This window comes from Vicugna pacos, chromosome 13 (genome assembly GCF_048564905.1).
Source record: "Vicugna pacos chromosome 13, VicPac4, whole genome shotgun sequence".
NCBI lineage: Eukaryota > Metazoa > Chordata > Mammalia > Artiodactyla > Camelidae > Vicugna > Vicugna pacos.
The window spans coordinates 63338463-63354973 of NC_132999.1; the positions used below are offsets into that span (position 1 = coordinate 63338463).

The 16511-nt window shown below is 41.9% G+C and overlaps 1 protein-coding gene across 1 annotated transcript in view; it reads left to right on the forward strand.

Moving 5' to 3' along the window:
* The first annotated feature begins 730 nt into the window (after positions 1–730).
* DNAJC11 (DnaJ heat shock protein family (Hsp40) member C11) overlaps positions 731–16511 on the forward strand; it is a 63722-nt gene continuing 47941 nt past the window's right edge. Inside the window, exon 1 of the mRNA XM_031683638.2 lies at positions 731–904. Coding sequence (XP_031539498.2) covers positions 833–904 — 72 coding nt within the window. The 5' untranslated portion in view covers positions 731–832. The remainder of the gene's footprint in view (positions 905–16511) is intronic.

Below are 16511 nucleotides of genomic sequence, written 5' to 3' on the forward strand. Positions count from 1 at the left end.
ATAACTGCATCATTTCAAAGACATTTAAATTATTCATATGATTGTAACGGAGACATCTTTAACAACGCACCGAACAGCAGGCACCGGGTTGAAATCAGTTAGTCTCCACTGCTGAAGTTCAACGCAGAAATTTACAAGAGAAAGGCTCTGGAATAGGGTCTGTAGGTATATACGCCTGCCTGAGACAATCATGGGGGGAACCAAATGGCTACTGCCTTGTCATGTAAGGAGCACAAAACTGGCCAGGTGCCCTCAAATATAGGGCAATAATAAAAAACGAAAATGAAGAGGCCATCCTCCGGGCAGCATTCCAGGTGGTCCAGAGAAAACGCAAAGACCACCGGAGGCAGGAACATGCCATTCTACAAGGTTTCTGTGCAAAGACAAGTCAGCAAGTGCGGCCTCTGGTACCACCAGGGAGGCTGGTGGTTCGGCTCAGGTAGGGCTATATTTGGGATGTGGATGAGCCCCGCACTGGGGGAGACAAGGGGTGTCGCAGGAGCTTATCTCCCCGGAGCCCAGCTGGGGACGACCCCCAGGTGCGACTGCAAAGTCTCCCTTTCCAGCCCAGGCACAGCCGGAGGGGAACGAGGCCGGGCTGTAGGTCTGCGGGCAGCACGTGGAGGGACGCGGGGCGCCGCGTCCCGCCCTCGGCCGCGTGGGGGCGCAGTGCGCAGTCGCGCTCCTTCCGGGCGCGGGAGGCGGCGGCGCGACTCCGGGCCGCCAGCGGCCGCTGTGGGGACGCCGCGGCAGTCCGCGCTGTCTGGGCCGCGGACCGTCGGTCCCTCTTGAGCACGGCCTTGCCGGTTTGGAGAGGTGAAAGGTTGCGAAGATGGCGACGGCCTTGAGCGAGGAGGAGCTGGACAATGAAGACTATTACTCGTTGCTGAACGTGCGCAGGGAGGTGAGGCCTGCGGCGGGCCGCCGTCGGGGCTGACGCCGGGCCCGGTCGTTCGGAGACGGGCCGGGCTGGCGGTGACCGCCCCGCTCCCGCCTCGGGCGGCCGGGCCCGGCGGGGAGGCCGCGTGACCCCGCCTGACGTGCGCGACCGCCGGCCGGCCGGGCGGCCCCCAGTGCCCCGACTCTTGCGCCGGGCGTATCCCGGTCCGCCTCCGCCCCGGCTCTCTACGGCCGGTACGCCGTGTACAGGCAAGGCCAGAGGCCCCGAGCCCCCGAGAGGGAGCAGGGTCCCCGAGGTGGGGGCGGAGTAGGGGGTCCAAGTCCTCCGGGACCCGCTGCCGCGCTCGGCTCACACACCCGCCCTGGCTGGGGGACTGTGCCATCGCGCCCAGCCGGCAGGATGAGAAACTGAGTCTCAGGCATCAAGGTCAAGGCCACCAGGGAGTCTCCCCAGGGGTCTGTCCCGTCCCCGAGTCTTCCACGGGGACATCGCGCCTCTGAAGTGAGTCCAGGCTCAGAGGCACGTGGCTTGTGTCTTCCTTTCTCCTGAGCCGCTGCCCAGAAGTGGAAGGAAGAGCGTTCCGGACAAACAGCCTCCGTTTGGAGGCCCAGAGTGGGAATTAGTCAGAAAAGAAGTGATGCCCCACTGCGGCCTCAGGACGCGCTCCTGTTTCCACACGCCAAGCGCTTATACCCCGTTTCCTCACCAAATAAAAGATAACACGAAAGAGTCTCCCACTGTGGCCAGTAAGTTTCCTTTCTTGTTGACCAGTATGTTTGAGGTCAGCGGGAAGGGCAGGAAGGCTTCCAAGGTCAGGTCGTGAGGTGGCTTGTTTCTCTCTAAACCTCTGGGTGCGGTCTTCCAGCCCTGCCAGAGAATCTCTAATTCCGGCCGGGGCTTGCCAGTGATCAGAACTAGCCAGGTTTGGCTATCCTAGGCAAAGCTGCTCCAGTATGTGTTGTCAGTGAATGTTGGTCTGCATGGTGTTCATAATAGCTCACGTTTTTCGAGTGCTTGCTTTGTGCAGGGCCACGGTGCCAAATGATCACTTTCTGTTACTGCACTTAATTCTCATATCAGCCCTTAAGGTAGGTGATAAGATAATTCTTGATTTATAGTAGCGGAAACTGAGGCATAGAGAGATTTTAGTAACTTGCCCAAAGTCACACCACCAGAAAGCATGAGAGCCCGAATTCAGCCCTGGGCCATCTAACCCTGGAGCCCCGGCTCTTGGTGGTGTACTGTCACCCCAGCTCTCCAGTCTCAGACTGCAGAGCTGCTATACTCCTTGGGCACCGCACATAAGAATCCCTTCAATGCGTTAGCCACTATTGACTATGGAAACATCCAGTGAAATATTTTGGGGGAATTGCAGATTTTGTCAGGCTGTTGTAGGGCCGCCTGGAGGTTCTTGTACCTAACCAACGGTAGGGCGTTGGGTAAACCTCTTCTTTAGCCTTCATTTCTCTCCCTTAGAATGAGGCGGTGAGGCTAGCTAATCCTTCTCTCCAGCTCTTAGAAGCAGAGCAGTAAATGAAACCAGCTTTTCTGAAATCAGCCTTTCTTACCACTTATTTGTAGTTGGTCTAGGGTATCAGTAATTGAGCAGCCCAGTTACCTGTTTACTGAACCTTAGGCTGCTGCAGAGGATCAAAAAGATCTAGAATAATAAATAGGTTTGGCCAGAGTCCCGGATAAACATCTGTCGGAGGTGCACCTTGAAACTGCCAGAATGTTAGGACCTGTCATTGTTATTGGACTGATGGGTGGAAGCTGAAGAAATATTTCTTTAAAGAAACATCTGACTTCTCCAGGCAGGTGAAGGCACTTCCTGTATCTGTGGCTGCAGGTGAAATCCCTGTGAAACACGTCCTCCTGCTTGAGTCGTTTTGTGTTGCCTTTGTCAACAAACTTGGTGTAAAACACCATCATCTGTGGTGTGCAGATTTTCTGTCTCAGGATTTCACTGCAAGAGGGACTCCGAATGTGATCTCTGGACTCGGTATTTACTAGGATTTTTTGTGAAATTAGAATTCGGGGGCAAGGGCATAGCTCAGTGGTAGAGTGCATGCCTAGCATGCCGTATGTCCTGGGTTCAACCCCCAGTACTTCTATTTTAAAAAATGAATAAACCTAATTTCCTCCCCCCTCAAAAAAAGAAGATGAAAAAAATTAAAATTTTAAAAAATAAAATAGTTAAAAGAAAGAGATCAACCTGAAGTTGAAATACCATGATTTACTTGACGAATTAGAGGCAGAGTAGAAGTAATCTTCATTTCTACACGTGTGGTCAAAGAAGATAATAGCCCCTGTTGATATGTTCGCTGTCAGGTCTCCTAGTGTGAGTGGGAGGCGAGGTCCTCTTCCACCATACATCAGAGTACCTTCAGAACTCTTGGTGTTCAGGAAGTTCAGACTTGCCCCCAGGAATCTCAGATGGAAGCAACCTGACACAGAACCAGGGAGTTCAATTTCAATTTTTTAAGTTTACAAGCATAGTATATGATAACAAAGGGAGTGATTTAGAAATACCGAAAATCAGCTTAAGAATCTCCCTTCACGTTTTAAACTTTAAAATATCCCCTTAAGTTGTATTCCAGAGAGTGAAGCAGGCAGCTAGACAGGACCATCAAATTCTTCTACCAACAAGACTTCTGTGATCTTTAATAATTCTTTTTCTCTAGTGTACTGGGTTTCCTGTTTGCGGAGTGGAACCACTGTCTGCCTGCCCCACTTTGAGGGGAGGGAGTCCTTCATCGAACCAGACAGGCACACTGAAACCGGATTGGCATCTCTGGTTTAGTGTAGTCAGGTGCATCATCAGGTGCCTAAAATCTAACTGATATGAGATTTTTGAGATGATTTCCCGAAATTTATTTAGAGAAAGGATTCCTAAACAGAGTGAAAATTTTTTGATCTTTATACTTTTTATAGACATTATAATCAATACATTTTAAGCCTAATTTATTCCTAAAGAATCAAGTTTAATTCCTACTTTACCAATGTTGTATTTGAAAAAGTTTCATTTTTATTTGTATCAGTCACCCATGTTTATAGCCTGTTTTAAGATCTCTGATCCCAGTCAGTGTAGCCTTAAAGGAACCAATCTCCTTTTCAGGTTTTAAACACATTGAAGAAAAACGTTGTTAAATAAAAAGTAAACTTAAGTAAAAGAGTTTTTTCTGTAGTCTACATAGGGAGGTCAGTGTTGTCAGATCTTCATCCTTCCATAACACTAGACATGCAAAATCATCACCTATGGAAAAAGTTTTCCCAAAGTCGCTGCATTTTCACTCCTTCCCTGGTGTAGGGTATACGTTCTTGCCACAGTTTTTGGTCGTTTGGGTTTCTCTGAGTCACAGAGTGGGGCTAGAAGTTCAACTTTGGACTGCAGTTGGGAAGAAGAGGCTGGAGCAGTAGAAGAAGATCTACTGGTCACTCAGAATTGACCTGGGGGGGTCACAGTCACCCAGCCCCCAACCAGGATGGCTCTGCCATCTGCAGAAATTGAATGTAAAAGGGTCAGCTAAGCCAGGTGCACCTTTAGGTCCCTAGAGCAGTGAGAGGCTGTGTGTTTGTCCATTTGTTGCTTATCCAGCCTGAGGGGCAGGTAGTTTAGTCTTAACAAAGAATATAAAGGTAGGTCTAAGAGGGTCGTTCCTTCCGTGAGTTGCCCACCGACTGCATTAGGTTCAAAGTTTGATGTTCCTAGCATGGACCCCACTTGAAATTTGTGTGTTGGGCGAGGAGGGTAAACCTGGGTTGTCCGAAAACGGGTTACCCAGATGGTCACATTCCTAAGGTGTCCTATAAGTGGAGAAGTTGAGGAGCAGGAGTTTTTTGCCACCCTGCCACCTGGGTGACCTTGAGCAAGTCTCTGAATCTCAGAGCCTCCTTTGCTGATCTGCGGCAGTCCTTCATGGAGTTACTGAGAGAGGAGGAGGAGGCAGCACTGGGGGGCCCTGCAGCCAGAGGGTCCTGAATCCTAGGCTCATAGTTTAATTTTTTGCTCCTTGTTTTCGTTGACGTCAAAATGTAGGTAACAGGTAAAAATGTATTAAGCACTTACTCTGAGCCAGGATGTATGTTGGAGTGTGAGGATATGCATGCAGTACCTGGTGTAAGCAGGTATTCAGTTAATAATATTTATTATGGCTGCTTCTTGCTTTTTGCTAAACATGAGGTTTTGCTTATTTCAAAAAGACATGTACGTACATAGAAGGCTTTGGTGTACCTCATCCTGGCTAAATTTGCTATTGTATTAATCCAAAAACATAGTGCCAGAATTTATGCTAAGCATTGGGTTATGAATTCCCAAAGTTTTTTCATTCTTTCTGTTGGAAATACTGAGTTTATTCTCTTCAAAAGATGTTTGGTTGTCTCTCTAAACTTACTGCGAGGTCATGAGTTTGACTTGGAGTCGGGGGTCAGGGGGAGTCCCGGAAGCTGGGCTAAGTGTAGGAGGAGGGTGCAGAGGTGACAGCTAATCCAAAAAGACCCCTTCTGGAGTAGGCAGAGTGGGACCCGCAGATAAAATTGTTGCGAGCTGTCCGCTTTGAAGAGGCCAGGCAGAGATGGGAGGACCTCCTCAGAGGCAAAGGTTCTGCTCCAGCGACAGCAAGACAGCACTGGAGATCAGGAGGGTGCCCAGGTGGAGTTCAGAGGAGCTTCTGGGGTCTTGCCTGTGGGTGGGGAGGGAGCTGTTAGGATATCCAGCTCATTCCTGTGTCATCTCATAATATGATTAGCAAACGCCATGGGGTTAAGTTTTTAAAATTGTTTTCTTTAATGAGCCATAAGCTAGTTATTACCTTTTTGCTTTGGGCATTTCAAACAATTGCATCTTGAATTTTTAATGCTCTAATTCTGCGTTATCTACCAAAATACCTTTTTTTCCTTCTTTCTTAAAGAGAATTCAGTTGAAGCTTTTATATATGCTATGAGTTCAGTAATAAAACATTGGAGAAGAAAACGGGACATGCAAGAAGCATGCTTTGCTTGGCTGTGGAATTTTAGTGTTTGCTTGTATTAAACTTTAATTTTTAACTTTACTTATGTATTTTATCTATACCCTACCTCATTCAAGAAAGGATTGAAGACAAGTAACAGATGAAAAGATAAAATAGCATGAATGTTTAAAGGGGGCACTAAAAATGGGGGCCGTTGTGAATATTGCTGCTTTATTGCCACCGTTGTGGCACAGGCACTGTACAGATCTGCTCCTTGAAGAAGCTCGTTGCCTCACGTGGGACTTCCCTGGAGACGATGGCCTGATGGCCAGGTCCTGCTTGGCTCTTGCTTGGACTGTTGGAACCCCTCTGCATGCAATGAGTGCACAGTGTTTCCTCCCTAGCTTGCTGGAGCCAGAACATTCTTTAGCAGTAAAATGCCAACAGACATCAACCACAAGGATTCCGCACAAGTGGGCAGGATGGAGCAGATGGACACGGACGAGATGCAGTGTGAGGTCAGGCTTTCAGGGAGAAATAAGGCAAGCTCTGAATGTGAAGACAGGGTCTGAACATCAGTTGTGACCCTGAGAGGAGCCTGAGCTTGTCCCCCTAGGGTGCTGGCCTTTCTGATTACTGCTGTGTCTCAGAAGTGCCAGGTAAACACGTGGACGTGACCAGGAAGAGAAAGGAAGACAGAACTGTACGATGGTAGAAGAGTATTTTTTAAGCCCTTAGCTTGACCTCTCATCAGCAATCTGAATTTTTGCTCCTTTGGCTCAGTTGTCCTCACGTGCTTTGTCAGCAGAAGATGTGCTCTGGTGGACAGGACTCCACTCTGCCCTACAAGCCTTAAAGGTGATGTGCGTCCTGTCTTTTTCCTTCTTTGTAGTATTCAGACTTCTACCCTGACTGATGCCTAATCCTTTTTTGACCTTATAATGCCATCATATTGGCATTATATGTTATTGAGGGTAATGGGTTCTATAAATCTTGTTTTTTTCCTTCTGTGTTAAGTAGAACTTAAGATTTCTAAGGTTATTCCTAGTTGTAGAAATTTGGAATTGTTTGATCAACCTCTTGTTTAGCTTTTCTGACTTATTCATCATTTGATTGTTTCTCTCTTAAGCCCACCTTTTCAAAATGAGGAGTCCTAAAATGGTGGTAAGAGGCTGACTTCAGAATCATGAGAAATAATAGTGTGTGCATCTGACCTCTGTACTCAGCAGACCTGGGTTTTAGAGACGGACAACTGAAATCACTTAGCCTGGTGCCTTGCATATTAGGCACCTATGAGCATTTGTTGATTATTTGAAAAGGCCAAAGATGCAGGTGGAACTCAGAAGAGATCAGTGGCTTAAAGAGCAAAGCCTTTGAAGTCAGGTCCAAGTTTGACTTTCTTAGCAGCCTGATCTAGGGCAAGTTTCTTAACCTCTCTGAGCCTGTTTCTTCATCCATAAAATCTAGACTGTCATAGGGCTGTTGGGAGAATTAAGCGAGAATGCATGTAAGTGCTTAGCATAGTAATGGGCATATTATTATGTAAAGTAAATGCCAGTATATTTTTATTAGTATCATGAGCATAAAAGTTAATAAGGAATGCTCTTACTGATTTGCAGGAATTCTTTATATAATTTGGATGAGTCCTTTGTTGGGCAGATTAGTATAAATATGTGTTCCCTCTCTGTAGTTTGCCCTTCATTCTTGTAAGTGTTCATGAACCAAGTTCAAGTTGAGCCAGGCCACACAAGTTACCATTTCTGGCCAGCTTTTGGGTCAGGGGTCCATAATCAGATCAACTTCTCCATCTCACACAAGTCATTTAATTAACTTTTTTGATCCTCACAGTTTTTATCTGTAAAATGGGGGTTCTCATACCAACCTCAAGACATTTTTAGAGTATTCAAGTATTAAGTGAGGAAATAGCAGTGGAAGTATTTTGTTAGCTGTAAGTCTGGACAAATGCACTCATGACATCACTGACAGCCTGGAAACCCCTTTGGCTTTTGCGATGCTCTCTGTCCTCCTGTCTCACTTTGCCAGGTGCTTATTTCCTGTCTTGCTTAGAATGTCCCCGGTTCAGTCCTCACCAGCCCGGCTGGTTTAAAGGGCTTTGCTTTGGCCCAGCATCTCTGCCTTCTGGCCATTAGGCTTACATGTTTAAATTCACCTTCCTCCCAAGCCTGACTGCCTCCCAGTTTCTCCCTGATCCACACATCCCAGTCAGAACACCAAATGCTCTTCAATTTTTCCTCTCCATGTGGTTCTGGGCCTTTTCCCACTGTCCTGTAGACAGTCTGGGAATCCTCCACCTCCATGGACTCTGATCTTTTCATTTCCGTTTCCGCTTCTGGGCGGCCAGCCAGCCTCGTAACCTCGGCCCTCCGTGTTACCCGTAGTTTCCTTCAGGTCTCTCTGGTTTTGACTTTTGCCAGCTTTATTCAGACTGTACTGAGTCTACATTAACGGACAGTACTGATCACATTTCTCCAGACAGAAACCTTTTGTGGTTGGGTAAGGGTCAAACTCTTGGCTCCATTTTTAAAGCCCCTTATAAATCAGGTATCTTCTGTATTTTCTGCCTACTTTGTGGCGATGTTCTGCCATCTTCCACTGCAAAGCAAGCTGCATGTGGTCAGGGACCATGGTGGTCTAGTTCACCATCATGTCCCTAGCACAGTGCGGGCAGGTAACAGTTACTTACAAGTGTTTGCTGAGCGAATAAGCAGGTGGATGGATGTCCACATTAACTTCTTGCCTACTTCCTGCCTTCTTACTTGCCTTCCCTCTGGCCAGTTTGTCAGTGTTGTCTCTCCTGTCTCCTCAGGGCATTATTCTGCCCTGAAATACCCCAGCTTGTCTTGGATACCGAAGCAAATCCAAATCTACCTTTTGCATTCCTGTTTAGACTCTACAGCCCTGAACTTAATTCTTCATCATTAATAGTAGCATTTTTATTTTATAGTGTTTATGTAAAGCCACGTGTGTGGGGTTTTAGGGAAAACACGCACACACGTAATTTATAATCTTCTTGAGGGCAAGGACGACATATTTTTGTACCAGCTCTGGCACTCAGAGCAGGGTTGACATCCAGCAAATATTCTTGGTGTGAAATGGTGAAAATTTACTGACGCTGTATTCGCCTTGTCTGGGTGCATTTACTTTGTGGAATTCCTGTGTTCTTGAGGATCACATTGCAGTTTGGGCCACAGATCGTTCTAGAGAAATTTATTGGAAGGAGTTTATCAATCAACAGTTTAGCAAATCTAAATTCTCACTTATGAAAATTGTTGAAAGCCAGGTGCCAGAGGATGAGAGCAAACGCAAACACGGGCCTTTATGCCAGGGCCCCAGCGTAAGCCAAGGCCTGTGGAGACTGAGTTCGAGGCTGAAAAGCGCGTGAGGAAGGAAAGCATGCCTTTCCCCGTCGGGCTTGTCCTTTTGCATCCGGCAGGTACGGGCTATCTTCCTCTCATGTTTCTTTATTGCGGTGGGGAAGGGGCACTTGTTTATCATCTTTTGTGCCAGCGCCAGTAATGGTATTTGTAAAAGTAAATGGCTTCAGATGGGTTAGATTTACTTTTGTGCAGTTCTTTCTCCTTCTGTCAGTTAAATAGAGCTGAGTTTTTGCGATGCACATAGACTAGTCTGACTTGCAACCCTGTTCTCTCTGGTTTGCTCCTTTTGGTTTGGTCAGACGGGTCAGGCAGAATGAGCTGGTGCAGTGTGCACTATGCTCCACGTTGAGGGAAAGTCCCCGTACATTGCTGAGGTGGATGAACCCCAAGTGCAGGAACCTATTTCCAGATCCTCCGAAGATTTCCTACATGTCAATGGAAAGGGGAGAGGACTGTGTTGAGCAGGGAAAATGGCATGAGAAGACGGCAGAGTTGTGTATGAGAGCAGGTTTACTGTGTGAAGCTTCAGACCGTGTACAGGGAACTTTACAAAATGAAGTAGGAAATCTTCCCAAGTCCAGCTCAGTGGTTGTGTTTTAGTGCCTGGTGAGTGAGTGGCTTAGTCTTAGCATGATCCGTGTCTACTCAGTGACATCAAATAGTCTGTAACGCCCTTTCTCTTCGTGAAACAGCTCTTACTCAGCACAGAGCAGCCATGCTGTCTTGGTGTTAATTAGCTCTGAAATCTGCTCTTTCCTTTAAATTGTATGAGCACCAAGTATCATAAAAAATTACAGCCTTTTATTAGCTGATGCAGTTTATTTCAGTCAGATTGTCATGGAACATACGGACAGTCATGAATCTTCAATTGTGGTAATTAGGCAAACTTCCCAAAATCCAACAGAATATAGTTTGCAGAGACTTTGTTGCTGAAATACAGTAATATAAATATAGCCTGGAAGTTTGAGCTTGAAATTTATAGGCTTCAGCAACAAAAAGCCTAGCGGCTTTACTTTTCCTAAAATGAATGTACGGGCTATAATTAATTGTCGCTTGCATGTTCTGTTAGGTCCTCAAAGTATTAAATTAAATATCATCACTGTGGTAGTTACAAGTGCTTGACACTAAACATTCTTGGCTCCTAACTAGAGAGGGGACTGCACTTCCTGTCCCCTGGTGGGTGAGTAGGGTCACACGACTGGCTCTAGCCAGCTGTGTGACTGGAAGTCATGCGTGTCCTACTCAGGCTGAGGCATTTAAAGGCCAGGTCAGCCAGAGAGTCTCCTGCTCTTCCCTCTACCTCCATCACTGGCAGTGGTTCCAAAGGGTGTCTGTCCTGTCCACCTGGAACCTGAGGACATTGCCAAGCAGAGACTAGCTGACCTGAGATGGGTGTGTAATGTAAGGGAGAAGTAAACCTTAGGAATTTGGGGGTTGTGTGTCATCTGGATCATCTAATCCAGCAATTCCCAAACTTTTTGATGTCAAGACCCCTTTACAGTCTTAAATTATTGAGGACCCCAATGAGGTTTTGTTCATGTGGGTTATAGCTATCAATATTTAATTTGAAACTAAAACCAAATAGATTGATAGAATGTTGTAGGATAAGACAAAATGTACTTCTTGTACTTCAATATAGGCACAAGGGAAACGTAAGGACTTCAAAATAACTGTATTGAACAATAAAGAGGTTATAGATGTACAGCTATCAGCAGGTATAAGGTAGCTAGTAAGTACACAGCAAAATAAATGAGAATGAATTGAATTAATCTCTGAAAACTCGCATTTATACTGTAAAGCTACCACCTTAGAAATTTCTAGAAAACATAAAGGTACACAAGTACACATTTCATTAACCAACAGAACAATATCATCTTATGTCATATAGTCTCAAGAAAACCTCACTATACACTCATGAGAGAATGAGAAAGAGGTAGGTAACATCTTAGTATTATCTTGAAATTAGTTTTGACCTGTGGATCCCCTGAAACGGTCTCAGGGACTCCCAGGGGGCCCCACATCACACCTTCAGAACTATTGACCTAGCCTACCCTGACCAGTACAGGCATGTTTCAGATGTACTGAGGTTCCTCACATGCTTTAGTTTACTTTGCTAAATGAAGATAGAAAATAAAGGCAGAGTGGCCGTGTACTCTTTGAATATGTGCTGTCACACTGATTCCAGAGATGATCTCCATCACTCAGAATTAAGTAAGTGAAAATGTAGCAGTGTTTTCAAATGCTTAATTATCTGAGGGAAGCAAATATGATGCAGTTGTGTCAGGAGACTTATCTAAGTGTGATACCACAGCTAAAATCAGAAAAAAGAGAATTGATAGGTTTGATTTTGTAAAAATGAGAAACACCTGTGTTTATTAAAGGACAATAACTAAAACCTAAAAAAAATTATACAGTTAAAAGATTCAAAAGGAATCTGCAATATATTTAATTAAAAAAAGTCATACTTGTAATATATAAGGAACTCTTGGAATCAAAGAAAAAGATGGCTACTCTAATAGGAAAATAATACAAAGGAAACAAATAGGTTACTTCATAAAAGAAGTCATCTAAAATGCAAATAAATGCATGGAAACTTTTTTATCCTCACTAGTAACCAAACATGCAAATTAAAACAAGGGTTTTGTTTGTTGTTTTGTTTTGTTTTCTTCTACCAGATTGACAAAGTTTTTTTTTTCTTTTTAGTTGTAGTATTCAGTTCTGATGAGATGGAGATCTGTTAGCCCACCCAACCAGAAAGAAAGAGGATATTCCTCTAGAGAAATTGAACCAGAGATCTCTAGAGCCTAGACATAGACAGTAGAGGGTGAGAGTGGCCCCCTGACAAAGGCAAGGAGTACACAAGTGTTTGCACCCTGCATGGTGAGACTTCCAGCTCTTTTTCCTTATTCTTTTGGCTCTTCCGTGAATGAACTAGCTTATCAAAGAGAGAAGACTGCCGAATGAAAATTCTAGATTCCCTCCCAGGCATTTCACAGAGAAGCTCATCAGATGACAAGGCCTGTTCACACATACAGAGCTTCCAAACAGCTTCTTAAATCTTACTATGAAATGTAAATCAGTTGCCAAACACCATCAAATATTTGAGGGAAGGCTCCAAAATGGAATTCTGAGATCATGCAGAAAGCAAGAAGAAACTAGAAGGAAGCACACTGCAGGGAGTTTGGAAACTGGATCATCCTCAGATAAGACATTACATGTAAGAAATAAGAACAAGGTGATACGTCAAAAAAAAACTATATAAAAAAAGGAGCTGTTGGGAATTAAAGATAAGATAAAAAATTCTATAGAAGAGCTAGAAGATAAAAATGAGGACATATCCACAAAAGTAAAGTTTTAAAAGTAGAAGGTAAATTCTTAGACATTAAATAAAGTAAAATGAAGGAGAAGACATTATTAAATGGTTAATATGAGAAAATGTCTCAAAAGATAGACTACAGGTGAAAAGAGCCAATCAAGTAACTAGCATGGTGAATGGGGTTGGGGGGGAAGGAGACCCATTTAACTAAAGGAAATCATGGGTTACAGAGAGAGTCCTAAAAGTTTCCAAACAGGTCCCAAAAAAGAATTGGAAATTGGAAAGACATTAGATAGCTCACCAGTAGTACTATCAGCTAGAAGACAGTGGAGCAACAGAGTAAAAATCCTGAGGAAAAATTGTATCCAAGCTAGAATTCCATACCCAGCCAACTATTCATCAAGGTAGGATGTAAGAACATTTTGAAATATGGCAAAGCCTAAAGAAATTTTCCTCTCAACCAGTCTTTGTAAAGGAAACTATTGGAGGTTGAGCTCCATCCAAATAAAGAAAACCGAGAAAGAGAAAGGAATCAAATACAGAAAAGAGAGACCAGCCCAGATAAGATACCCAGGAAGATGCTAACAGGAAATCTTAGGATGAAGTTTGTTTAGCAAGCCTAACAACCAGTACAGTGCAGAGAGCTCCAGGAGGAATGCCTCTTGAGGGGAAAATGAAATTGATAGGCTATTTGATACTTTTATGTTGAGAGGAATATTATAAGTCTTTACTGTAAGAAGTCTACTATAAAGAGTTGGAGAAGAATGGTAACAGATACCTAGAAAGGTAAAGCAAATGGAAAACTGAGGGGATTGTTAACTCCGGGAAAAATAAAAAGTAGTTCAAAAACAGAAATATAATCATAGTATACTGTTTGATTCAGCTTTGAGGTATATTTACATAGTCACAATAAACACTAAATTAAAAAGAAAAATTGTTTATTGATTTGGACCAAAGTTATAATTACACAGAAAGGAGAGAAAAGATAAGCAGAGGAAGAGAACTAAATTCTCTTAAATTTAAGTCTAAAGTTAAACATTTTGGATTAAGTCTAAAATTTAAAAATTAAGGATATGAGTATATTAGAATCATAAATGAGAAAAATGCTAAAAGATTTGAAAGTGCTTGCATCTGAGGAGTGCAGGGTGTATGCTGCTTTTGGTTAGAAATCCAGTAGGTTTTTTAATAAGCTGCTTATGTGTTCTTTGGATAAAATTAAATTTTTTTAATTTTAAATAATTAAATGGTAAACACTTTTTGGAGGTCAGTTCAGAAGACTAAGATGGAAGTCTTGTATCGTTTAACCCATCAATTCTAGAAACTTATTTTCAGAACGATAATCATGGATACAAAAAAAGTTTTAGCTGTAGAGGTGTCCACTGCAGCATTATAAACAAATGAAAATTGTTAATAGAAGATTGTTATATAAAACTGTGATAATGCCGTATTTTGAAGTGCTATTCAGCTGTTTAATATGGTATGGAAAATACTTAAAGACCAATAAAACCCATAAAACCAAAACTCCCCAAGACCTTTAACTGAAAGAAAAAACAGGTTATACAATTGTACTATAGAAGAAATACTATTTTATTTTTAAATATATTTTTCTTATTTGTATTTTCAATTTTATCCTTGATAAATATATATATTTTTTAAAAGGAAAAATATTTTTAAGGTAATTCAGCTAAGAAAAACCTAGCACTTGACTCATCTCTTTAACCTGTTTGACCAGAAGAATTGATACCATTTTTGTATCTATGTTGATGACAAAGCTTCTATACATATTTTTTAAAATCAAGTTTTATTTTTGCTCCACATCTTCACCCACACTTAATATTCTTAGTCTTTTTCATTTTAGCCATTCTAGTGATTGTTATTAGTAGCTCACGTTTTTAATTTGCATTTCCCTAATGACTAACAATGTTGAAGTCTTTTTGTGTAGCTATTAATCATTCCTGTATCATTTTTTGTTGACGCTTCTGTTTACGTCTTTTTGTTTGTTTTTGGTTTTTTCTTAATTGAAGTATAGCTAATTTACAATATTGTGTTAATTTCTGATGTACAGCATAGTGATTCAGTTATACATACATATATATGTGTATATATATATATACACCTTTTTGTGTTCTTCATTATAGGCTGTTACAAGGTATTAAATATAGTCCCCTGTGTTTACATCTTTTACTGATAATCGTATCAGATTGTTTGTCTTCTTCAGTTGTGAGAGCTCATTATGTATTCTAGATATTAACCTATTAGATGGGTATTTTACAATTTTTTAAGTTTTTATCCTATATAGGAAATCTTTAACTGAAAATTACAAAGGTCATCTGCTGTTTTCTTTTAGAAGCTTTATGGTTTTAGTTTTTACATGTCGGTATTTTTCCCAATCTGTGGTTTTGTTGGGGATTTTTGTTTATTTGTTTGTTTCTAATTTTTTTAGCTTATGAGATATACATAATATAAAATTTGCCATCTTAGCCATTTTTTAGTATACAGTTCAGTGGTGTTAAATGCATACATGTTGTGCATCTGTCACCACCATTTGTATCTCTTAAACTCCTTTCATCTTGCAAAACTCAAACTGTTCCCCTAGCCTCCAGCAACCACTATTCAGTTTTCTGTCTTTATGATTTGTCTACTCTAGGTACCTCATGTAAGTAGAATTATACAGTATTTCTCATTTCTTGACTGGCTTATTTCACTTAGCATAGTGTTCTCAAGGTTCATCTGTGTTGGCAGCATATGTCAGAATCCCCAGACTTTTTAAGGCTGAATAATATTCCACTGGATTTATATACCACACTTTGCTTATTCATTCATTTGTTGATGGACACTTGGGCTGCTTCCATGTTTCAGCTATTGTGAATAATGGTGCTCTGAACATGGGTATATATAAATACCTGTTCAAAATCCTTCTTTTAATTCTTTTGAATATTTACCCAAAAGTGGAATTGCCGGATCATATGGTAAATCTGTTTTAAATTTTTTTGAGGAACTGCCGTACTACTTTCCATGAAAGCTCTACCGTTTTACATTCCCATCAGCAGTGCACATGGGTTCCAGTTTCTCTACATCCTTGCCAGTACTTGTTATTTTCTGTTTGGTGTGTGTTTGTTTCTTTGTTTTTAATAGTAGTCATCCTAATGGATGTGGAGTGGTATTCATTGTGACTTTGATTCGCCTCTTTCTAATGGTGATATCGAGCATCTTTTCATGTGCTTTTGGCCATTCATGTATCTTCTTTGGATAAATGTCTATTTAAGTCCTTTGCTGTATTTGAATCAGGTTGTTTTTGTTGAGCTTAGGAATTCTTTATACTAGATATTAATCCCTCATTAGATATACTATTTGCAAATATTTTCTTCTATTATATAGGTTGTTTTGTAACTTTCTTGATGTAGTCCTTTGATTTACAGGAGTTTTTAATTTTTATGAAGTCCAGTTTGTCTATTTTTCCTTTTGTTGCCTGTGCCTTTGGTGTTATATCTAAGAAATCATTGCCAAATTCAATATCATGAAGCTTTTGCCCTGTGTTTTCTTTATGGGTTCTATAGTTTCAGCTCTTATGTTTAGGCCTTTGATCCATTTTGAGTAGATAAACTATAAATGGATTCAGCAAAAGTTGCAAGATACAAAGCCAACACACAAAAATCAGTTGCATTAGGAAAAAAAAATGTGACAATGAGTGTGTATATGTCCATGAATGACTGAAAAATTGTGCTGAGCACTGGAATTTGACACAACATTGTAAAATGATTATAAATCAATAAAAAATGTTTTAAAAAAATCAGTTGCATTAGTTTTTGTATATGGTATTAGGTAAGGGTCTTACTTCATTCTTTTCATGTGGATATTCAGTTATCCTAGAATCATTTGTTGAAAAGGCTATCTTTTCCCTATTGAATAATCTTGCACTCTTGTCAAAAATAATTTGACCATTTGTG